Source organism: Setaria viridis, chromosome 2 (genome assembly GCF_005286985.2).
Source record: "Setaria viridis chromosome 2, Setaria_viridis_v4.0, whole genome shotgun sequence".
In the NCBI taxonomy this organism is placed as follows: domain Eukaryota; kingdom Viridiplantae; phylum Streptophyta; class Magnoliopsida; order Poales; family Poaceae; genus Setaria; species Setaria viridis.
Genome location: NC_048264.2, coordinates 29,780,651 through 29,803,882, shown reverse-complemented (window position 1 = coordinate 29,803,882; position 23,232 = coordinate 29,780,651). Strand labels below are relative to the sequence as shown.

Genomic DNA, 23,232 nt, shown 5'->3' with positions numbered 1-23,232 from the left:
GGGAACGGAAAAAGAGGTTTGAGGACGTCGGGGCCGTAACGGCGAGTCCGACGGGAAAGAGGGGATTTCTCAGGAGCTCAACGGTCGGAAAAAGTTTGGAATGCATTTTTAACGAGTGATTTAAATTGGTAATTTTTACGGGCGTTACAGAAGTCATGGGAGGAGGGGAAGAGGAGTGGATGCTCCTATTCCCACCATCACTTAACCAGGTTCTGTTGGCCCAAGACACCATGTCTAGACCACAATTCAACTCGAATTTGATCGAAAACCCCAATTACTACTCGGATCCGGATGAGGGGACTCGTTTATCAGGTCCACAACATGGCCTGGTTATCACATCCACCCGCTGTAACATCCGTAAAAATCACCAACTTAAATCACCCGCTAAAATTTATTTTCAAAATTTTTTTACCGTTGAGCTCCCGAAAATCTAATCTTCCCGGCAATTTCGCCGTCCCGGTACCCAAATCCGACAACCATTCTCTTTATCATGTCCGTAAATCTCGCCGCGTGCCGGTCGAGAAACCGTCGTGTGTGCTCCGACCATTCTCCACAACCATTGCCGACTCTCCGTTTCTTTTTCTCTCTTTCTCCTATTTTCTTTCTCCTATTTTCTTTTTCTTCCTTCTCTTTCTTCCTTCTTCCTTCTTCTTCTTCCTTCTTCCTTCTTCTTCTTTCTTCCTCCTCCTTCTTCCCTGTGGCGCACCACAAGCTCCCCTAGCGGCCCCCCTAGAGCCTACTACCCCTGGCACCGGCCCCTCTCCCTGACCCTCCTGCCGCACGCGCCCGGGGTGCCCCTCCTACGCACCTCGCCATCCCGGCGCTCGGCCCCTGCGTGCCGCACCCAACACAGAGCGCCGGCACTGAGCCATGCCGCTCGCCTCCCGGCATCCCCTACCACCGGCGCCGCACCCCGACGCCGCGCCTACCCGGTCCCCACCGCGCCAGGCACCGCCGCTGGCCCCTACCGCCACCTACCGCCGCTCACCGGCTCTGGACCCCACCGCATCGTGCAACCACTCGATCGTTGTGTGGGTGGCGGCTTAGTATAAATCCCACTAGTTGTTCTGTTTGCCATCAGGGGAGCTGGTGAGCAACGGGAGATCATGGAGAAGGACTAAAAACTTTGTGAACTAAGATCCTGGTTAAGACCTCATTGGAAGGTCGTTAACCCTTTGATTGCTTCCGTGTTGGCTAGTTAGTCTTAGCTAAGGTGGGTAATGTCTTTGATAGGATCTGCACCGACACTAAGGTGATCGTGCTGTGGTACCCTACTTGTGGGTAAAGTGTACAACCTCTGCAGAGTGAAAACCAATCCGGGTAGCCGTGTCCATGGCATTGGATGAGTTATGGCTTGGACATATAACTAGTGTTTGGGTGATGGAAGGTTTCCATGGTGTGAGTTGAATTTTGGAAGGTGTCCCGCAGTTGTGCCGTGAGCTACTGTGGATGAGGAGTCCAGTAGCATTAAAAAAATTGGATCCTTTGTGTAGGATCAACCCCTCTTATTGATTCGGTTACCAAAGAAAATGTTTTGTGAAAACCCTTTTGAAAATGAACCCCTGCATGTGTTGAAAAACCTAGCTTTATGGCAAAATAAACCTTAGCCTTATCCTTGATATATCATGTGCATAATCTTGATTGTATCCCGCTCCGTGGATGGGGTTGGACTTGTTGAGTATTTTTGTACTCACCCTTATTTTGTTGCTTCAGAGGAAGACCCGGACTTCGTCGCTAAGGATTTCGAGAAGAAGATCGCTTTCACACCCAACGCTGCCTGTGGTGTTGGCCTTTGCAGAATGCTTCCGCTGCCATGTAGTCCCGAGTGCTGTCTCTTGACAGTAGCTTGGTTCGCACTGTTGTTTATTTACTTATCATTTCGGTGTAGCTTTCGCGCCCGCTCCCTAGGGAGTTGTACGATTTTTGAACCATCTGTTGAATAAATGTGTTATCAACCTTCTGGGACTGATATTTGTATCACATTTAGTCTCCGCTGATGTGGGGACGCTTCACCCGCAAGGCAGATTCGTCTACTGGCCCGGCATGAAGCCAACTGCTCTCACCAAGGACGACGAGTCACGCCTTGTCACCTATCTCGGCACCCTCTCATACTAGGAGGGAACCCCTCTGTCTCCCATCTATGAGGAAGACGGCCCCACAGAGATCATCATGTCAAGTTTGGCTACTTTCTCTCCGGAGCAGGAACTACTCGCCATCGTCACTGCTCAAGATGGTGATGGTGAGGAACCACCAGAGAGGAATCCTTGACACGAACGTCACCCAGATTACGTGTCGCAGGATGAGCTCACCGCCAACGTACAAAGAGAAGAAATGGAACCTCAGAGAACCCGTTGGCTAGCATGAAACGCTGCAAGAGCGGATTGTCGCCGCCACCTCGCATCTGACTTACCCATTATGAACTTGGATCACGCGTTTGAAGCAGTTCAATCGCGTCAACACCGTACTCCTCTTGCCACCATTGCATCCATTGACCTAATTACTTGGGCAATGCCACAAAACAAGTACACCAGGCAACTGGTCAAGCTGGCGGAGCATGCGTCTGAACAACTTGATCAGCAGAGTCCGATACACTCGGTTTGACGCACCTTTTCCCATCATAGCAGTAGCACCAGACCTAGTCTCAATGAGAGCACCAGGCCAAGTCAGAACAAGGTCCCCAGAATGGAGAACCTCAGAGCAAGTTAGCACCAGGCGGAAAGTAGTCCGGCAGGATCCTCGAGAGGCCGTGGCCACCATGATCCCCGTCCAAAGCCTGAAGCCCCAGTACATGACCTCCATTAGAAACTCAACAATAATCATGATGCCCATGTAATCATTGAAGGGCGCCGCCGCAAGCGCGAACAAGAAGTCGAGTACCTGGGAGAAGATTCCAACAAGTTCCCCGCTTATTCAAAACAAGTACGCAAGACGGTCTTACCTGACAAGTTTAAACCCCCGGGTATCACCAAGTACGACGGCAAGCAGGGCCTAGTCCAATGGTAGTGGTGCTACTCATTATCAGTTCAAGTGGCGGGAGGAAACGATGACACCAAAATCATTTACTTCCCCATGTGTGTGGAGGCAGGGCCACTCACATGGCTCAAATCCCTAAAGCGAGACTCCATCAACACATGGAGTCAACTCAAGGTGGTATTTACAAACAACTTCGCAGGGGAATGAAGGGTCCTGGTAACAGGATCGACTTGTCCCAAGTCAAACAGCAACAAGGCTAGACCCTGCGCAGTTATCTACATTGTTTCTTCATCAAGAAGGCCACTATCGTGGACATCACGGAGCGGGACGACATAGAGTGCTTCCAGAATGGTCTCTATGAATGCTAGATGTACCAAGATTTTGGCAGGATCACACTGAGGTACTCACCGGTTCAGAAGCTGCTATACGCAATAAAACTCACCTCGCGAAAGCTACACCAATACTTCCAGGAACACAACATCTCCATCATCATAGACTTCCCCTTGGGAGAAATTCTCCACAATCCAGATGCGACAGGAAGAATTTCCAAGTGGGCAGTAGAACTTGGAGCCTTATCCCTTGAATTCAAGTCAAGAACTACCATCAAGTCGCAAGCACTAGTCGATTTTATGGCAGAATAGCGGGAAAATCAAGTATCAACACCGGTACAATGGCCAGAGCATGGGTCATGTACTTTGATGGATCACTCAAGCTCGAGGGCACCGGCGCAGGAGTACTCTTAATCTCTCCCAAAGGCAAACAACTCAAATATGTTCTACAAATCTTCTGGGAGGTGTTCAACAATGAAGCTAAATATGAAGTGCTTCTGCATGGGCTCCGCCTGGCAATTTTGTTGGGAATCAAGCGGCTGTTGGTCTATGGCGACTCACTAGTAGTCATCAATCAAGTCAATGACGAGTGGGATCGTCACAAAGACAACATGGATGCGTACTGCCTTGAAGTATGCAAGCTGGAGAACAAGTTCTCTAGTCTAGAGTTCTATCACATGGCTCGTGATAACAATATAGCCGCAGACGTCTTGTCCAAGCTCGGATCTACTCGTGCCCAAGTTCCATCTGGGGTCTTCATCCATGAACTACACAAGCCATCCATAGTGGAGCCGGTACCATCGAAAATCACCGATCGAGGCAACAAGGCGCCAGACCGAGAGGTTATGATGATCGATGTAGATTGGAGAACTCCCTTTATCGATTACATCAAGGAGCACAAGTTGCCACCAGACAAGATAGAAGTCGAGCAAATCTCGCGACGCGGCAAAAACTACGTTCTAGTCGGGGACATGCTCTTGCCGCGTCCACAGTAGAGCCTCTATGATGAAGGAGTCCCCTCATCCGGATCCGAGTAGTAATCGGGGTCTTCAATCAAATCCGAGTTGAATTATGGTCTAGACATGGTGTCTTGGTAGACAACGCGTGAGTTTCGGAGTCCGAACGGGAATCGACTTGGAGTGTGGACCGATTTCCACGATGGCTTAAGCGCCAGCTCATGGGAACTAATCCGACTAGTAGAAGAATCCGAGTTGTACTCGGATTTATCCCGTGAACCTCGAAAGATGTCGAAGATTTTGTTGAATTTTTCAACAAAATCCTCTTAAGCTTGAGACGAAGATTGATGTCGTAGTGCTTTTCCTCCAGGGCCGGCGCAATGTGGTGGTGGAAGTTTCCAGCACTGTCCATGACATAGACCCAGAAACCGAAGCCGAACGTCGTGCCCGCTTCGAACACGACGGTGGGCTTGATGATGACTTGAGTCAACGGGTTCGCCAGTGGATTCTCGGCAAGATCCTCTACCTGGCGCGACAGCTGTCGGTGTTTAGACCCGGCAGCCTACCGAGGGGGTACCCGAGGTAGTGTTTTATGCGTGGGGCTCGCTGAGATCAGGAACTCAATGGTGAACTCGAACATACGATTTAGATAGGTTCGGGCTGCTTATGTTGCGTAATACCCTACATCCTATGTAGTGATTGTGTTGTATTGATTGAACTTGTTTGGAGGGGGTCCTTGCCTCACCTTATATTACTGGGGGCAGGATTACAGGTCGTTTGTTTACAAGAATACTAGTCGGATTCGACTAGAGAGTCCTACTCTAATTGCTACGAGTAGTTTTCTAATCCTCGACTAGTTCTTATCCTACATGTGGACCACGTGTGTGGCGGAACCGCCCTAATTAACTTAGCTAAAGCACAATCAAGTCGCCTGACACGCGATCATATGCTTTAATCAAGTTAACTCGGCAGTCCGTCGGATTTCATCCGATAAACCACTACACAGGACTGAGAAAGCAAAGCTCACACGAAGGTGAGTGATTCCAGAGAATACAATAGATCAACCAAAATTAAACAAGGACATTAATTTATTCCACAACGGGTTCGAAATTCAAATATAGTTGCAGAGTTCTTAAGCAGCGGAAATAAACGAACGGAAGCTAGCGTCGAAGTCGGACATCACGACGAGGCCGATCATGACATCAATGAGTCCCGTCCTCGCCATCCGAGGAGGGATCCCACTCGACCGTCCACCCAGGAGGAAGCTGGGGAGGCCAAGTGCCACGAGCAGCAAACTCAGGGGCTTCAACATCACCTGAAAGATATGCCACAAGCAAGGCTGAGCAACTATGCTCAACAAGACTTAACCGACGGGTGGTTCTAATCCACCAGCTTCTAAACATGCAAGGCTTTTTGGCTGAGGGGTTTGTTTTGCCAAAAGCGACTACAGTAGATCCTTACTTTCAATATTTTAGCCACAAGTTCTACGTTCATTTACCAATCTAAGTTAGCAACTATACTAACAAGCAATGGTTTCCAAGCAATTAAACAAGTAACAAATTTAGACCACCATCCTCTTCCATTCTTACTCAGTGTAGCATAGGGATCAAGCAGTCCCAAACTGTGAGAGGCAGACGAATCGATTCGAATTTCTTAACCATGCATGGCGAACCTAATCTCACGACATCCACGCACCACGGAGGGTCACTTCACTTGTCGGCCGTCCCCATCAATTCCCAGGCGCATGTCAGGTCCAAACTGCCTTTGGCATGCAATGCCTTTGGCCTTTGGCATGCAAACTGCCTGTGACCACAACTGCATCCACATGATGCACCATGGGAACTACGTTCCAAGGACAGCAGGGGTATAAGCCACTTGCCGGTTCAATCAGGTACTAGGCTTCCCCATCCCATACTAGGTATGAGATTAGTACTTTCAAATACTTGATCACGAACACCATCACTTTCCAACCTTAATCCAATTTTATGTAGACAGGCGGGGCAATCCACCGACCACCAAAATAGTTCACAGAGCCCTGCCCCGTCCATCGTCCTTGTGGTTGTAGCAAAAAGAAGCAAGCAACTCCTATAACTCGCGAGTGACAGGAAATCACTCGACTTTTACCGTGAGTCCTATTTAAGCAAGGCAGCTACTCGGCCTATCATACTAGTGTTCAGATCAAGACAAACTAAGTCATGCATCTACGGTTTCAATCAACTCCTGCAACGTAAATGCACACACATAACAACAGAATGCATGCACAAGTTTAGAAAAACTGGGTTATGCTCCGGGGCTTGCCTTCAAGCGGGGCGGTAGCGAACTGATCCTCGGCGTGCACGGGCTCAACTCCTGCAGGCGGCGGCTCAGCTATGGCTTCGTTTTCCGGCGCCAGGTGAAGCTCGTACGTGCCGTCGGCAAGGTTCAGCTCTACACGAAATGCAATGCAAGGGTAAGACACTTAGATGGTGATTTCAACAGCATTTGCAAGGATTTAAACCCAAAACTGTAGCAAAACTACAGGAAAAGGTGCGAAACCCACTTTATTGGACTCTACTCAGAACGAGGATTCCAACCAAAGTGATTTCACACTTTTCCATTTTTTCCTCGATTTAAGATGTAATTTCCAAGCTTCTGTCGATTAGAAACGATTTAAAAGAGTCGGATCGAGTCGGATCGGGGAAAAACTTACGATCTGACCCTTAGACTTAAGGAATAACTGTACCGGGATCCTCAGATTTAACACAGAGAAGTCCCCAAAATTTTACATAGATACTCTCGGTCAAAAGAAAAAGAGACACCCAAGCCCTCGGGCGAGGCGGACAACACTCGGGCGAGGCGGACAGCACTCGGATGAGTCGGGCGAGGCGGACAACACTCGGATGAGTCGGGCGAGGCGGACAGCACTCGGGCGAGTCGGGCGAGCTGGAAAGGGGTCGGCAGCTCACCTCCGGTCCTACTGACGAGGTCTCAGGGTCGGGAAAAAACAAGCCGAGGCGGAACAAGGAACGACGGCATTTTGGAGGCGGTGGTGCTTCTGGTGGACACAAGCAAGCTTTAGCGCTGCGCGAGAGAATGGTGAAGCGGCTAGTGAGGTTGGCAATGCGCGGTGTTGGGCGGAAGGGGGAGCTCCACAGAGAGCTCAGGCGGCGGTGCTTGAGCGCGAAGCAGAGGAGTGTGTGGCGGCGAGCGCGGTGGAGAAGAACAGAGCAGGTAGTGCGGCAAAGGTGGTGGTAGCGAATGGAACTCTGGTAAGAAGCTTCGATACCCCTTTTATAGCTGCGTGGAAGTGTTCGGAGGAAGGAAACGAGCTCGAGCGACGAGAGGATAAGATTGAGGGAGAAAAGGAGTGCTCTACCACGACGGCGATTGGTCGGCGTCTCCATTGGCGAGCTTGGATGCAACCTTGCCCTGGTTGGGTAGCAAGGCTTTGGGGTCGGGGGCAAAGCGGGTTTGCTAGGCACGCAGATCTGCTAGGTCTGCGCGCATGTGTGGTCGCGGCCATCAATGGCGGCGGCGCCATTGGCGGAGGAGGAGGGAGGGAAGGGCACTGCAGGTGAGGGCGCTGTAGGCGAGGTGACAGGGCAAGCGGTGGGACGCGAGCATGCGCGGGGCTAGCGACTCTGTCGGGGCACGCTACGGGCAAGGCGGGGGAAGGAGCTGTCACTGCGTGCGCGGCGGTTGGCGGAGACGGCAGCGTCGCGGGGCGCGCGCGCGGGCAGCGCGACTGAGGTGTGATGGAAGGGCTGGAAGACGTTGAGGCGGGCGGCCGGGGATCCGGGTGAGGTGGATGCGCGCGGGAGGCGAGGCAGTACCGGTGCGGCAGCGGCCGGTCTTCGGTCACAGAGTGGCCGAGGCGACGGTGGAGCTGCGTGGCAGTGCGCCTGGCGCGGCCGGCAAGGCCTCGGGTGAGACGAGACGGGGTGGAGGGGTCTGCAGGGCGCTTCTGCGCGTGACTGGGAAAGAGGCGCGCTGATCTATCTTGTCACGGCCGGCGACTTGGCGAGGCGGTGCTTGCCGGTGAGGTCACGCCACACGGCGGCGGCGTTCCAGAGCGCGCGCTGTCTGGCCGAAGGATCCGCGAGATCCTGTGCCAAGCCCACCTTCAAGCCTCTGGATCTCCCAATTTTCAAACCGCACCACGTTGACTCCCTTTACAAGAGTTGTAGTACACAGACCAAGGTCCAACTCTTGTAATTTGACCGAGTTCAAAAACACGGTGGATTTGGAGATTCAAAGCTCCAAAGTTGGGAGGAACGCTGGTTCCAGGACTTAGAGAAAAGAGGCGGTTTTGACTGGTGTTCAGGGTTCTAGGATGATTTGAGCTGCAGATTTGGGAAGCTTCGTAGGTGAATTGGACCAAGGTCCAATTAGCAAGGTTGTTGTAGGAACTTAGTTCTCCAACTACTATAAAGGGGTTTCTGGATATTCTGCTCAACTTTCCAAAGATAAACCCGCCTTAAGGCGCCAGGTCAGGCTGAATTCCAGACTTAGCCGGAATGGCTAAAGAGGCTGAGTTGACCAAACTAGGGAACTTTGACCTAAATTTGAAGGCTTTTGGGGCAGATTTCAAACTTGCTCCTTAAAGCAAAATTGTTAAGGTCCCGAAGCTCAGAAACTTTGGTATAGGGCTCAGCTCAAGATGACATTGGAAACCTCTAGATAGAAAGCCCCAAAGCTTGGACTTTGCCTAAAAGTTGTCAAAGCTTTTCTTTAAGCACAAAGGACTTGCTCTTACGATTAAAACACCGTTTAAGCACCCAGGTTGTTACAACGCGGTTCTACACCGTAGTCTCCATGTCTGACACGTCTCGATGTACAGCCATGTATCTAGGACCGTCCAAGCCTCCCGGTGGGCCTATAGATGTATGGCCGACAAGCCTCCGAGTACTTTTTAGTCAAATGTAGCAGTCCCAAGTATTTTTTTAGACATCTTCGACTAGTTTGTGGTGCTCTTTAAATACTCCATAGGATTGAGTCTTCGAATGTACTCGACTACTACTATGCGGCTAGAAGGTGCTCAAGCCTCATTTAACTTGTCTTGAATCTTGTATGGAAGTGCGATCAAAATCGCACTCTATATGAAGTGTCTAAACACCGCCATAGCTTGCTCCACCATCTGCCACCGGCGGAGTCGTGTGTGTGTGTGGGGGGGGGGGGGGGGGAGGTTAGCTACCGCTGTTTCAAACGGTAGTAGCAACCCCCTCCGCTGGCACATCACCCAACTGCCGCTTGAACCGGCGGTAACTCCCCTTTTTTTACCTGCTGTCATTTCAACTGGCTGTAGGGTTCTATTTCTGCAAATTTTTTGTCGGCTATTTATCTCTGCAAAATCGTAAAAGAAAAAATATAAAAATAAAACAATTTCTTTCTGTCCCGTGTAATGGCCCCCCAGTAGTACAAAGCCCAGAACTCAACGAAGGCTAAAATTTTCTAGGCCTACTTGCGTGCTCCCAGCCATTTTAGCCCACTAGCAGCCCTCCTGCACAGAAAAATCAGGCCGGGCAGCTCGTTACACTCGGCAGCATCTGGAAATGCTAAAACGCTGCTTGAACTTATCAGGAACCTCTCCTCTTGAAAAGAACTGTCACCGTCTTGCCGCCGCAACAATGTACGAGCAGCCACGATTTCAACCGTGACCAGGTTGCCGGCGCCTAATGGATTTATTGGCCTCGCAGCAGCAAACCGCGCTCGGGGTCGTCGTCGCAGGTAAGGTAACCCAATATTCCCCATCTCCCTTCGTTGAAATCTGGGATCCCGCCCGCTGCAAGGAATCAATCGGTCCGGCCCGGCCGGTTGGTGATCGAGGGTGACGCCGATCACGGCCGCCCTGCGCAGCTGGCGAAGTGGCGGCGGGCCGACAGCACGGGCAGTGGCACCGTGGCAGCGCGACACCTCCGCGTTTGGTTCCACGAACTAAAATTTAGTCCGTGTCACATCAAATGTTTAGATACTAATTAGAAGTATTAAATATAACCTAATTATGAAACCAATTGCACGGATGGAGGTTAATTCGCGAGACGAATCTATTAAGCATAATTAATCCATGATTAGCACACATTTACTGTAGCATCACATTATCAAATCATGGATTAATTAGGCTTAATAGATTCATCTCACGAATTAGCCTCCATCTATGCAATTGGTTTTATAATTAATATATATTTAATACTTCTAATCAGTATCTAAATATTCGATGTAATAGCAACTAAACTTTAGACTAAAGAACCAAACCGCCCTAACAACGCTGGTCAAAGAGGAGTAAGTAGGAGGGAGGGGACGCGGGTGGAAGTGGATCGGTTAGCCTTGTTGCCGGCGCCACGTCACGCGCGTGACAGTGCCAAAGTGGTGGTGCTGACGACTGAATGGAGGAGACAGAACACACCAAGGGCTTGCTTCCCTGTCCTGGGCACTGGTCGGTCACCCACTTTGGTTTAAGTGGGTGGTTTAAGTCATCACTTGCATGCTTCTGTTCGGAGCCGATGGCATGCCACCGAACCCCGAGTGTTAAAATGAGCAGCGGTCAAGGAAGAATTGAGCCTGGCTCTGTGTTCGTCGGGGTGATTTTGTGAATCTGAAGGTGGCACTGACGAGATTAACCGGAAGGAAACAAATGGGTCGTCTCAACCCTCAAGCACGTGCGGGTAAGGCTGGGGTAACTCAGTAGACAGAAAACCGATGCTCTCTGTAATTTCGCTGCTGACGTCGTAATGAAATTCGTGTTAGTCTGTTATGGGAAAAACAGAGTGTTCATCTTCCTCCGGAGAGTTGTTTCGGTTCTTGTAATAATCAAACGATCTACACGTCCTTGTTTGGTTGCTTATACATGGATGTGTACGATAAGCTTGCGGATGCAGCCGTGACGAAACAAAAATATCGTTAAGTATATGTCACGGGCCCAAGAGGGGGGTTTGGTGGATGGGATGGGACTGGGAGGGATCCATCCCAGGGGTTGGCGTGAGCCACAGTTCGCGTGACAGTGGCTGACACCATGAGAGACTTGAACAATGGCCGATGGGGCTGATGAACAACCAAGCTCCAGTGATTTGATACTTTGATAGGGCCCAACTACTATTCGTGGCATTGTCCTTAGTACTTGGATGTGAAGTTTCGCAATGCTAGAGTGTACTGCTTGGACGATGGGGCTGAACTAAAAGTGAAGACATCCTAAAAGTGTTGAGCGTTCGTGGCCATCAAAATATGAGTGTACGTTTTATGCTGTGTGGTCACGGCTAGGTTGATTCGTCCCTAACCACAAGCCAGCATTTGTCCCGGACGAAAGGGCTTTGAGCCCTCCCCCAAGGCACGCTGCTTGTGCTCGAGACGGCAACATTCTTCTGTCACCGGATGGATGGAGTGCGCGCCGGACTTGAAATGAACAGCACAGATCGTGTATTGTATCAATCTTGGCACCATGATCCAAGCAAGTCCAAGGGTCCAAATTACAGCAAAGCCGGCTCAACTACCCTCTCATTGGAAGATTTTTTTTGTTTTGATACTCCTCATTGGAAGATTGTTGCCGGACCAAACCCACATTGCAACCGCTATAAATCCCCTGCCGCGCCCCCTCCCATGGAGTCGTTGCGCTCACTTCACGCGCCACACTAGAAGTCAGAAGCAGAGAGCGCAAGGCCGAAAAGCCAGAGAGCACTCGCGCGCCACAGACATCGATGGCAGCCATCGAGGTCGTGGAGTCAGAGCTGGTCCCGCCGAGCGAGCCCACGCCGCGGGGCGCGCTCTGGCTGTCCAACCTCGACCTCGCCGCCAGGAACGGCTACACCCCGACGGTCTACTTCTTCCGCCACCCCGACGAGCAGACGCGGTCAGGCTTCTTCTCGGCCGACGTCCTGCACGCGGCGCTGGCCGCCGCGCTGGTCCCGTTCTACCCCTTCGCCGGCCGCCTAGCCGTCGGCCGCGACGGGCGCGCCGAGATCGACTGCAACGCCGAGGGCGCGCTCTTCGTCGTCGCGCGGTCCGCGGCCGCGCTCGACGACTTCGAGGGCTTCGCGCCGTCCAAGGCCATGCGCGACATGTTCGTGCCGGCGTACGAACCCGCCGGCGCCGGGACACCGCTGCTCCTGCTTCAGGTTGCTGCGCTTCTGACTTTCTCTCCATTTTAACGCAAACCGGTTTCAATTCGTTCTTGGATGGAGTTCGTGCATGTATACAGCGTACCACATAGTTCGAGCGAATTAAGTATGATTAATTATCCAACTAATCACGTGAACTGTGTAATGATTAAAAAATAAAGAAATGGGCACTTTTTACTGAAAACGAAACTGAAGACGGATGAAGAAATGGAGTTGGACTACCAAACATGCATGGTTAATCACGCAGGTCGTCCTTACGTGTCTTCTCGACAGGTCACCTTCTTCCGGTGCGGCGGCGTGGCGCTGGGCACAGCGATGCACCACTTCGTCATCGACGGACGCAGCGCCTTCAATTTCATCCGGACGTGGGCCGGCATAGCCCGCGGGGACGCCGGCGCCGCCGTGGTACCGTCCCTCGATCGCACGCCGCTCCGGGCGCGCCCGCAGCCGACCGTCCTCTTCGACCACACCCACGAGTACGGTGGCGGTGGCCGCCGGACCGCCGCCGCAACAGCCGAGGCCGGCGGCGGAAGCAAGGCGGAGTACGCCAGCGCCATCCTCCGCGTGACCGGCTCGCAGGCGGCGGCGCTCCGGGCCCGCGCGGGCGCGGTGTCCACCTTCCGCGCGCTGGTGGCGCACGTGTGGCGGTGCGCGTGCGCGGCGCGCGCGTTGGACCCTGAAACCGAGTCCCGCCTCTACACGATGGTGGACATGCGCGCCCGCCTGTCGCCGCCGCTGCCGGACGCTTTCTTCGGCAACGCGGTGGCGCGCACCTCGACGTCGGCGCGCGTCGGCGACCTGCTCGGCAACCCTCTGGGGTTCGGCGCGCGCCGTCTCCGCGCGGCGACGGGGCACGGGGACGAGTACGCGCGGTCGCTGGTGGATTACCTGGAGACGGCGGACCTGGCGGCGCTGCCGCGCGGCGGGCTGCCCGGCACGGACCTGCGGGTGATCAGCTGGCTTGGGATGCCGTCGTACGACGCCGACTTCGGGTGGGGCGAGCCGGCACTGCTGGCGCCGGCGCTCATGTACTACACGGGGTTCGTGTACCTGCTGAACAGCCCGGGGAAGGAGGGCGGCGTCGCGGTGGCCGCGGCGCTGGAGCCCGAGCGCATGGAGCGGTTCAAGGAGCTCTTCTTCGAGGAGCTGGCCGCGGTGGTGTGAGAGCGTGAGATGAACGATTCTTACGTACGTGTATAAGTGTATCGCACCCTTAGGTTATTACAAGTACTACTCACGATGGTAGTAATGAGCACAAGGATCGTGTAGTTGTGCAGTTGTGCATGTTCTAACGTGTACCCATGAAACTGAAGCAGATTATTTATACGCATCCATGCAATGTGTGGACGCACAACACAACGCTCAGGGAGCGGAGCCTGAAAATTCGTTATTTTCTTTGGTACTCTTTTCATTGTTTAAATTAATTTGAAATATCGTATTCTATGGCCCTGGCCCTGCTCACCACCTTGCCTCCGCCCCTGACAACATACCTCCTAATCTTAAAAGGAAGAAGTCCATTTTTTGCCATCCAATTATCACCTCAGTTGATTTCAACTATGAAACTTCAAAATCAAGAATAGTTTACCATCCAACTATCAAAACCGGATAAATTCGGCCATCGGGTTGTTTTGTGGATGGTTTTGATGATGTGGATGCTACACGGCAATGGTCCCACTTGTCATGTTCTCTTCTATCTTCTCCCTTCCCTCTCCACCTCGCTGATGTGTGGGCCCGCATGTCATCCCCTTTCTCTTCCTTTTCCCTTCCCCTTACTCTCTCCCTTTCTGCCTGCAGCTGTCCTGGAACGCATTTGGCGGCGAGCTGCAGGGGGCGCACAAGGCGGCAAGGGCGGGGGCATGCAAGGAGGCAGGGGTGGAGTCCGGGACACCGCTTGGAGTGCGCGAGGATGAGGACAAGGAGCCGCAGTGGGGAACTCAGCGTGGGCGTCAGAGGAGGATGGCAGGGACACGGGATGGGGTGGTCCACGACGACGATGCGCACGCGAGGAGGACGATGGGTCGACGATGAGGACGTGTGACGAGGAGGGGTCCACGCCACGACCGATTCCAGCGGCGAGCATGGGCACGAGTGGTGGCCTCCGCGGCCGAAACAGGGGTGGCTGCCAAGGTACTAGGCTCGGCGCGCGGCATGGCCAAAGCGCGCACGGGTGCGGCCCCGACGAGCGAAACATGAATGTTTCTATTTTATCGTCCAAGTCAGCGAAAACCACCTTCCAAACCAGCTTAATGGTTGAATTTATCCAATTTTGATAGTTGGATGGTTAAAGATTCCTGATTTTAGAGTTTCATCGTCGAAACTAAAGTGAGCCGATAATTTAATGGCCAAAACTGGACTTGTTCCATCTCAAAATGGACACATTTGTACGAGTAGGGCCGTTGCAAATTTCAAATCTGAAATAGAAAGTGGACACATTTATATGAGTAGGATCATGAGGTGGACACATTTGTATTTTATATGAGTGGACACAAATTCACGTGACGATTTTTTTTTCCTTGAAAGAATTTTTCAGCGCAACATCCTCTAATTGAACGGCAAAATATTTTCTTAAGCCTAACAATTTCTTTACTTGAGACAACAATATATATCTTCCTTTAACAGAATATTGACAAATTTGAGAAGGGATATAATTGTGGGTGCAATGTGAGTGTTGATGTCTTCCTTGTGTGGTAACTTCTGTGAATAGTCCTTATACGAAAACTTCTATGAACGGTTATTTTTTCAAAACATCCAGAAATTGCTCTACTCACCATAAATCGAATCCGGTAACCTCTCGCTCCCCTTGTTTCGGTTTCCCATTACAAAACTCTCCCCCTCGCTTCTCCGCGCCGTTATCGAAGCGAATCCCTCCCTCAAACCCGCAACGGAGTTCGCCGGACGCAGCCGACAAACCATGGCAGCAGCCGACGACGTCGAAACCGGTCGTCTCCGCCGCTTCCCTGACCTTCCGCCGCCGCCGCACGGTAACGGGACTACACTCTCGCCGTCGCCCTTATTTTTATGGATGTCTTTCTGCTCTACGACTCGTGGATTTCCACGAAAACAAAGAAATTTGTCTGTGGGGTCTGGGGGCCTGGGGGGTGGGGGTAGATGATCTTCAATTCTTTCTCCCTTGGCTACATGTTCAAATCGACGGTGAGCATACAGAGATCTGATGATGATACAGGAATTTGGGTATTTTGGTATTTTACATATCTTTGTATTAAGAAGAAGATAAGTAATAAAAAGTTTTACAATGCGGGCCTTTCGGGCACACGCACATGGTTGATTACATAGAGCCGTATCGCACAAACGATGCAACAACTAGAACTAAAACTGAAACTGACGTAGGTTCAGAGACTAAGAGGATGGTAAGCCCCCTGCTCCTACAACTGCAGCCGGCCATCCCAAAGAGACCATGTGCTTAGCGCCGGCATCCATCAATAGTTGAGCCTGATCGAGGATCTTATACGTCAGATGACCCGCAGTTTTTGCTGACAATCTGCTAAATACTCTGTCATTCCTTTGTTTCCAGAGTATCCAGGAGATCAACATGAATGAGGAATCCAATCCTTTCTTCTTACATTCGGTCATTCCCAACCTCATTTGCAGCCACCAATCCGTTGCTGTCAGTCCAGGACTTGGAACTGGGCGGTGCAGATCCAATATCCTACTGATTGCGTGCCAAACCTCCTGAGTATAGCAACATGTAGTGAATAAGTGGTCAGCTGTCTCTATTTCCAGATCACAAAGAGCACATTCAGTATTGTCCTGCAGCCCACGCCTGTGCCTTCTTTCTGCAGTCCACAACCTGTCTCTAACTGTCAGCCACATGAAGAACTTTACTTTAAGCGGCGGCCAAGTCCTCCAAATAGCGTCAGCTGCAGGGAAGAGTGTGGCTCCCTGGAATAAGAACTGGGTATTTTTACGCCACACAAGATGATGCGTGTTACTTGGTAGGAAAAATTGTTACTTCTAATCCTGTTCATCTGTTAATGCTCTTGCCACCGGGAAGCAGGCGACGCCAATGCATCACCGGTAGACGCCGCGCTGGCGAGGAGCGCCGCGCTGGCGAGGAGGAGGGAGGAACTGCTGTTGGAGCTCAACAAGGCGCGCATCCGCCAGGACATGATCTTCCGCGAGCTCGTCGAGACGGAGCTCGCCATGGGCATCACCGCCACCAGCCACAATCCTGTGCCAGCGCTTCCATCGCCACAGGACTACTGGCTTAATCGGCCTTTGTTGTCGTCGGTGCCTCCTTTGGAGGAGTCACCTCTCTGTCCACCACGCTCAAGAACCGAGCATTCCCCTTGCGGCTGCAGGGGCCCTGCGCAGCCAGTGAAAGCGCCTCCGGTGTACCCGCACGTGGAGTGGCCATCGTCACCATCACTGTTGCTGCAGGAACGGCCAGCCAGTGACACTGAAAAGCAGCAAGATAGCAGGTCATCTGGGGCTAGGACGCATCCATTTGGTGGCTATGTGGAAGTGTGCCGATCGCCAAACAAGTGGACTCTAGCAGATGAGGCCTCTTTGCCCGTGTCGGCCAATGCTGGTGCCCGACCTATTTTCCATGAGGAGTTGACACCAGGACACAAAGATGCTGCTGGTGGAGAATGTAAGGTTGATGTGGAGGATGGCCATGGCGTGCAACCGCTGTACCAAAGTGGAAACCAGAGCAGTGGGCAGAGCAAGACTTCGGAAACCACTCTGGAACAGATCAATGGACCAATGCTGTTGTCTGATCAGTACTGGTTGGCAGGTCAAGAGAGTGCAGCATTTGATCAGCAGAAATGCCGCGAGTTCAGTGAGGTGAGACTGCCATTGTCAGATTTACCCTTTTCTCATCATGTTTGTCTTCCTAATATTTCTGCAGAACGTTACTAAAGTATTGATTAATGATGACCTGATGCATGTTTGTTGTGGTATACTACTCACTTGAACAATGGCCATCGTTTAACCATGGAAAACTCTTGTGATTATACTTAGTCATTGTCCTAATTATGTAATACTAGCTTAAAATTGAAGTCTGGAAAACGTGTAGTGACATATGTCCGGTCTATTTAGGCATATTGAAAGCAGAAGCAGCACTACTTTTGCTAGTTCATTAGTGATGTTTGCAGTTGATCAGGAGCACAACCAATGTGGTTACCTGAAATCAATATCCATCAATAGATTGCTTCTTCTTCTCCACTTTTTTGCGATACATAAGTATTTTTACTTAAGTCTAAACAAACTTTCTCTCCTACAGCAAAAACCTGAGCAGCCACGTCTGGGTAATGGGGATGAACGGAAGGCGAGAGTGCATGCGTTTAATGGCTATATGGAATTGTGCCTATCACCGAGCAAGCAGGCTCCGGTGGAAGAGATATCGGTTCCAGTGGCAGCCAAAGCTGATATCAGCCCGATGCAGTCTGCATTGTCATTTGGCGAGGCAGCGGCAACAGGACCCCAACAGGCCTTTGGTGGGGAACCTAAGGCTAATGTGGTGGACGCCCATGGCATGCAGGGTGACATCAGGAACCAGAGCAGTGGGCAGAGGAAGGCTATGGAGTCTGCCATGGAGGGCCGGACTGATAAACCTGCCCAACCACCTGATCAGCACAGGCCAGCAGGTCAGGAGGGCTATGGCGAAGAATGTAAGGCTGATGCCGAGGATGGCCAGGGAGTGCACTCGTTGTACCAAAGTGGAAACCAGAGCAGTGGGAAGAGGAAGACTTTGGAAACCACTCTGGCAGATCAGATCAATGGACCAATGCTGCTGTCTGATCGGCTGGCAGGTCAAGAGAGTGCATCATTTGATCAGCAGAAAGGCCGAGAGTTCAGTGAGGTGAGACTGCCATTGTCAATTTTACCCTTTTCTCATCATGTTTGTCTTCCTAATATTTCTGCAGAACATTACTAAAGTATTGATTAATCATGATCTTATGCATGTTTGTCGTGGTACACACACCCTTGAACAATGGCCATCGTTTAACCATGAAAAACTCTTGTGATTATAGTTAAGATTCATTGTGCTAATTATGTAAATACTAGCTTAAAATTGGAAATCTGGAAAACGTGCTGTAACATACGTCTGGTCTACTTAGGCATATTGAAAGCAGAAGCAGCACTACTTTTGCTAGTTCACTAGTGATGTTTGGAATTGATCAGGAGCACAACCGATGGGATTACCTGAATCAATATCCATCCATAGATTGCTTCTTCTCTCTAACTTTTTTTTTGCGATGCATCAGTTTTTTTTGCTTAAGTCTAAATAAATTTCCTCTCATACAGCTGAAACCTGAGCAGCCACGGCTGGGCAATGAGGATGAACAGAAGGCGAGATTGCATGCGTCTAATGGCTATATGGAATTGTGCCTATCACCAAGCAAGCAGGCTCCGGTGGAAGAGACATTGGTTCCAGTGGCGGCCAAAGCCAATAACAGCCCGATGCAGTCTGCATTATCATTTGGCGAGGCGGCGGCAACAGGACACCAACGGGCCTTTGGCAGGGAACCTAAGGCTAATGTGGTGGATGGCCATGGCATGCAGGGTGACATCAGGAATGACAGAAGCAGGCAGAGGAAGGCTATGGAGTCTGCCTTGGAGGGGCGGACTGATAAACCTGCCCGACCACCTGGTCAGCACAGGCCAGCAGGTCAGGAAAATGCAGCGTACAATGAGCAGAAGAAGGTAGAGTTCAGTGAGGTGAGCCCATATTTTTTTAGCATTTACACTTTAACCCACATTCTTTTTCCTTTTTCCCTCAGAATTTTCCTGAGATTAATTGATTAACAATGATCTCCTGCGTGTTTGTTGTGAACTTCTCTGAACATTGTTTATGGCAATGGTTGTAGTTTGACCACGAAAAACTCGTGTTCTGTAGTACTTCTTTGACTCAAGGTATCAGCTATGTAAGATTTCAATTCAGTATGGAAGTCTGAGAAAACTTTCCAACAGCATGAGCTAAATTAGTTAATTCACTAGTGAACTTTCCAATTCATCTTAGATTTTCTTTTGACAATATAAAGTTCCTTCAGATGCACTGCACAATATAAGGCTATGTAATCCTTGTGCAGATTCCTTGCACCTCTGAGACTTGAAAATGGTACTAGTAGATTGTTTTCAGTTTCATCTTGGGATCAAATCATTCTATAAACATTGAATTGCATATTGTACTACAAGTGATCCATATCAGTCCACACACCACGCAATCTTAGGCTTCTTGTTCTGTCCAATTTTACTTTCATTGAGATGCAGTTATTCCAGCTTACAGTGTTTTGTAGTCTAAACGAACTTCTTCTACAACAGTCTACACCAGAAAGAACATCCAATGGGCTGAAGAGGAAACTGGCCGATTCAGCGCCACTCATCAAGAAGCAGAAGCCATATTGGCAATTTAGCTGCCCCACCTGCGGTGTGAACACGGTTAGCCAGCACCACCTGGAGGAGCACCTGGCCGGCCGGCGTCACCAGCAGAACGTCGCGGCACTCCAATCATCAAGGAGCCACACCGCTGAGCCCAGCACAAAAGCAAAGCTGCCAGTATGGGACAGGATCACGGTGAAGAACACCGAGTCCTCATGCGGAGACGGCAAGGAGAAGGTGCCTGAGAACAGCGGGTCGCAGCAGCAGGGAGGGAAGCCGCACGCCAAGGCTGTGCGTGCGGGGCTCAAGGGTTTCAATCACCGCAAGGATGCCGACGCGGAGAAGAAGGTGGACCGAAAGGACAAGTTCTACTGCAAGCTCTGTGACGTGCAGTGCAACAGCGAGAAGATGCTGTTGTCGCACCTATGCGGGAAGAAGCACCGTGAGAGGTTGCTGGAGGGAAGAGGCTGAGATGCGCGGCGACGCCGCTGCAGCTTGCTGCTCTTGTTCACGGGGAAGCTGTGTGGCAAGACGCAGTCTTGGTATCTCTGGCTTGCAGCTGCAGTATTTGTTAGTATATATAGTAGGTCACGCTGCTGGCGATGCCTAACGCAGGTTGGGAGTTAACTTTCAACCGGCAGGGGTCCTAAAGCAGCTATGTTGTTAATTCCCCACGTTTGTAACTTTGCAATGGTGATATGCTTGTTAACAACTTCAAATATGCTATCATCTGAAAAACAGAACTTCAAATAAGCTTCGCGGTTGTTGATCATTGGTGTGAAACTGTGAATGACCGGCAACGTTTTACTTGCATGACGATATAGAATAGCCGGCTGCGGTGGTTCAGCTTGGATGGCGTGGTTGTTGGCGAACGGCGGCAGGATTAGCAGCGCCCGGTCGTGGCCAGTGGCGTTCACATTGCAGAAGGTGAGCCGTCGCGCCTGGCATGAGTTGGAAGATGAAGGTGAGCCGTCGCTCCTGGCAGCCTTTAAATTCCATCCTCCACCTCCTGGCGCAGTGGCGCTGCTCACCGGCCCGACGACTCGATGGAGTTCGCTCAACGAGGCCCAACCGCCGCTGTTTCTCCGCCCCTCAGCCGCACGGTAAGGCTAGCCTCAGTGCAGAGTTTCATAGGAGTTTCATGCACATTAATTACCTGCCACGTCAGCTTTTGTGATGATATGGCAAGAAATTGAAGAGGAGAAAGATAGTACTAGTTTCATCCAGATGAAACAAGGTACACACCGTTACCCAGGCACTCAAGCCCCTCGGTACGCGCACGACACCGCACTGGGGCGTCTTCATTTCCTCCGCCGGATCCGGTGCGTCACCGAAGAAAATCCTCCGCCGGCGCGCCGCCCGCGCCTCCCGCGCCCTCCCGCCCGCGCCCGCGCCTCCCGCCCTACCGACGATGGCAACTCGGGAGAAAAGGAAGCAGAAGGCGCCGCCACCACCAGCTCCACCGCCGATTCCTTCTGGGCTGCCGCCGCCGCTTGCTGCTGGCCTCCTCCAGGATTCACTCCCGGATTCACAAATCCCTGGTAAGATTCACAAACCTAACTGCAAGGAACGTTGTGTGTGTTCTCTGCTACATTAGTTACTTGATTTCACAAAAGATATGGCATGATAGTCTCACGCTTGTGCTCTAGTAAGCCAGCATTGTTTACCTAGATGAAAAAATTATCTAGCTACAGTTTTATTCAATCATTTGGTTAATCCAATTTAGATAAACTTTTACAGAATTAACATGAAAACTTAAAGTGGTAGGGAAAGAAGCAAAAACTATAGTTTGGTTGAAACAGCACTACTCACAAGGACATGGAGTGGTTTATCCATTGAAGTGAACTTTGTTGCAAATGATTTGAACCTCTCTCCTTGTTACGACAGAGCATATATTCAGCAAATGTCTGAGACAGTTCTCGGATGCTTCACTTGCCACATTCCAAACTTAGTGATAAACACTTGGAATGAGATAATATCCTCTCTTGCTTCCATGTTAATTGGGATGTACTACTGTTTTTCTCCTGCATTGTGATGCATCGTAGCTTGTTTGTTTTCAGCAATGTGCTATTCTGAAAGAACCATCTTGTCAATTAGCCTTATGGAAAAATTTAGTTGTCTAGCAAAGGAATGCTGACCTGTATTTATTGGATTATCTGAAAACAAAAGAAGCATGCCTCTGATCCTTCGTGTATTTATATTTCAGGGCAGGTTATGTTAATATGTTACAATAACCACCATTTGTTCACCGGACCACAATTTTCATCTCGTTGGGCTTACTAATAACTTTGTACCAATTTCTCCGTCACTGCCACCACCGGCACAAGAACAATCCACACCTTAAGTCTCCATTAACATTGATGGCGACTCCGGTGTCGAGACAAGTAGGACAGCAAAGAGAAGGCATTGGTCGCAAGAAGAGGAAGTTCGATTGGTAATAGTCCCATTCTTGTTGTTCTAATTGCTTGTTGTAGGCGAGTAGGACTGCAAAGAGAAGTTCCTTTTCATAATTAGTTCTGATTTCTTGTTGTAGGCGAGTGTGTGGCTGAACAATTCTAATGACCCAATAAGAGCGAATGACAAGAAATACGATAGTTATTGGAAGAAAATCGCTGAAGAGTTCAACAAGAACGCAGCACCAGGTCGTGAAAGGGACACAAATCAACTGAAGATTCATTGGTCACGCTTGAAGACAGTTATCATCGACTTCAATGGATGTTGGACTAAGGTCAATAGAGTGAACAAAAGTGGGGCGTCTGATGATCAGATGATGGATGAGGCACTTGCACTGTATACAGAACGATACAAGAAGCCTTTCACTTTGATCCATTGGTGGAGGACTCTCAAGAATGAACCTAAATGGTGTGCACATGTTGCCCAATTGGAGAAAGAAAAGAATGAATCACAACTTCCCATTGATGTTAATAATGACATACAGATCTAGCGTCCAATTGGGAGAGATGCAGCCAAGGCAAGCGAAAGACGCAATAGCAAGCGCAAGACAGAAGAGGTGATCGAAGGATTTGCAATCTTAGGAGGTAATATAGACAAGATAGTTGGGGTTACTCAAGAGCGTAAGCAGGAGCATGCGAAGACAACAGAGGCACATCTTGAAATCTCAAGGATGAGACTGAAGGCAGCACAAGAGGAAAAGGAAGCAAAAATGCTTCAAGTCTATGATTCATTGCTTCACCAAGATATTAGTCAGATGACAGAAGAATCAAAGGCTAGAAGAGAGAAGACACTGGCGATGATCGAGAAGAAAATTTTTAGTAACAACAATGAAGTGTGGAGTATTTTTGTTCTTGATCAATATGTGACCAATGCTGTTGTTGTGACCAATACTTGTGTATCCCTATTTTTTATTTTGTTATTAAGCAATCTGTTAATGTGGTGATTTCTGCAGCAATCATGGGAGTCTTTAATTTGTGACCAATGCTGAACTGATGGTTGTATATGTGTATGCTAGTCTGAATGCTAAACTGATGGTTGAACTGATAGTGTGAATGCTGAACTGAACTGATAGGTATGAAACGGCAGCTA

The 23,232-nt window shown here is 50.3% G+C and overlaps 2 protein-coding genes and 1 pseudogene across 2 annotated transcripts; all 3 read left to right on the top strand.

The window, feature by feature from the left end:
• The first annotated feature begins 11,510 nt into the window (after nt 1-11,510).
• On the top strand, nt 11,511-13,740 carry LOC117843125 (hydroxycinnamoyltransferase 4). The gene is made up of 2 exons (XM_034723687.2): nt 11,511-12,342; nt 12,619-13,740. The coding sequence occupies exons 1-2, from the start codon at nt 11,926-11,928 to the stop codon at nt 13,507-13,509; spliced, it is 1,308 nt and encodes a 435-aa protein (XP_034579578.1). The 5' UTR covers nt 11,511-11,925; the 3' UTR covers nt 13,510-13,740.
• A 1,292-nt stretch (nt 13,741-15,032) lies between these two features.
• Nucleotides 15,033-20,461, top strand: LOC117845293 (uncharacterized). The gene is made up of 5 exons (XM_034726280.2): nt 15,033-15,326; nt 16,361-17,151; nt 17,591-18,169; nt 18,616-19,029; nt 19,633-20,461. Exons 1-5 carry the CDS (start codon nt 15,257-15,259, stop codon nt 20,158-20,160), a joined length of 2,382 nt encoding a protein of 793 aa, XP_034582171.1. The 5' UTR covers nt 15,033-15,256; the 3' UTR covers nt 20,161-20,461.
• A 639-nt stretch (nt 20,462-21,100) lies between these two features.
• Nucleotides 21,101-23,097, top strand: LOC117845297 (uncharacterized; annotated as a pseudogene).
• Nucleotides 23,098-23,232: the final 135 nt, after the last annotated feature.

Coding starts and splice junctions, on each gene's coding strand:
- LOC117845293 (XM_034726280.2), top strand. CDS start 15,257: ATGGCAGCAGCCGACGACGTCGAAACCGGTCGTCTCCGCCGCTTCCCT. Junction 18,170..18,615: donor AAGGCCGAGAGTTCAGTGAG/GTGAGACTGCCA, acceptor CCTCTCATACAG/CTGAAACCTGAGCAGCCACG. Junction 19,030..19,632: donor AGAAGGTAGAGTTCAGTGAG/GTGAGCCCATAT, acceptor CTTCTACAACAG/TCTACACCAGAAAGAACATC.
- LOC117843125 (XM_034723687.2), top strand. CDS start 11,926: ATGGCAGCCATCGAGGTCGTGGAGTCAGAGCTGGTCCCGCCGAGCGAG. Junction 12,343..12,618: donor CACCGCTGCTCCTGCTTCAG/GTTGCTGCGCTT, acceptor TCTTCTCGACAG/GTCACCTTCTTCCGGTGCGG.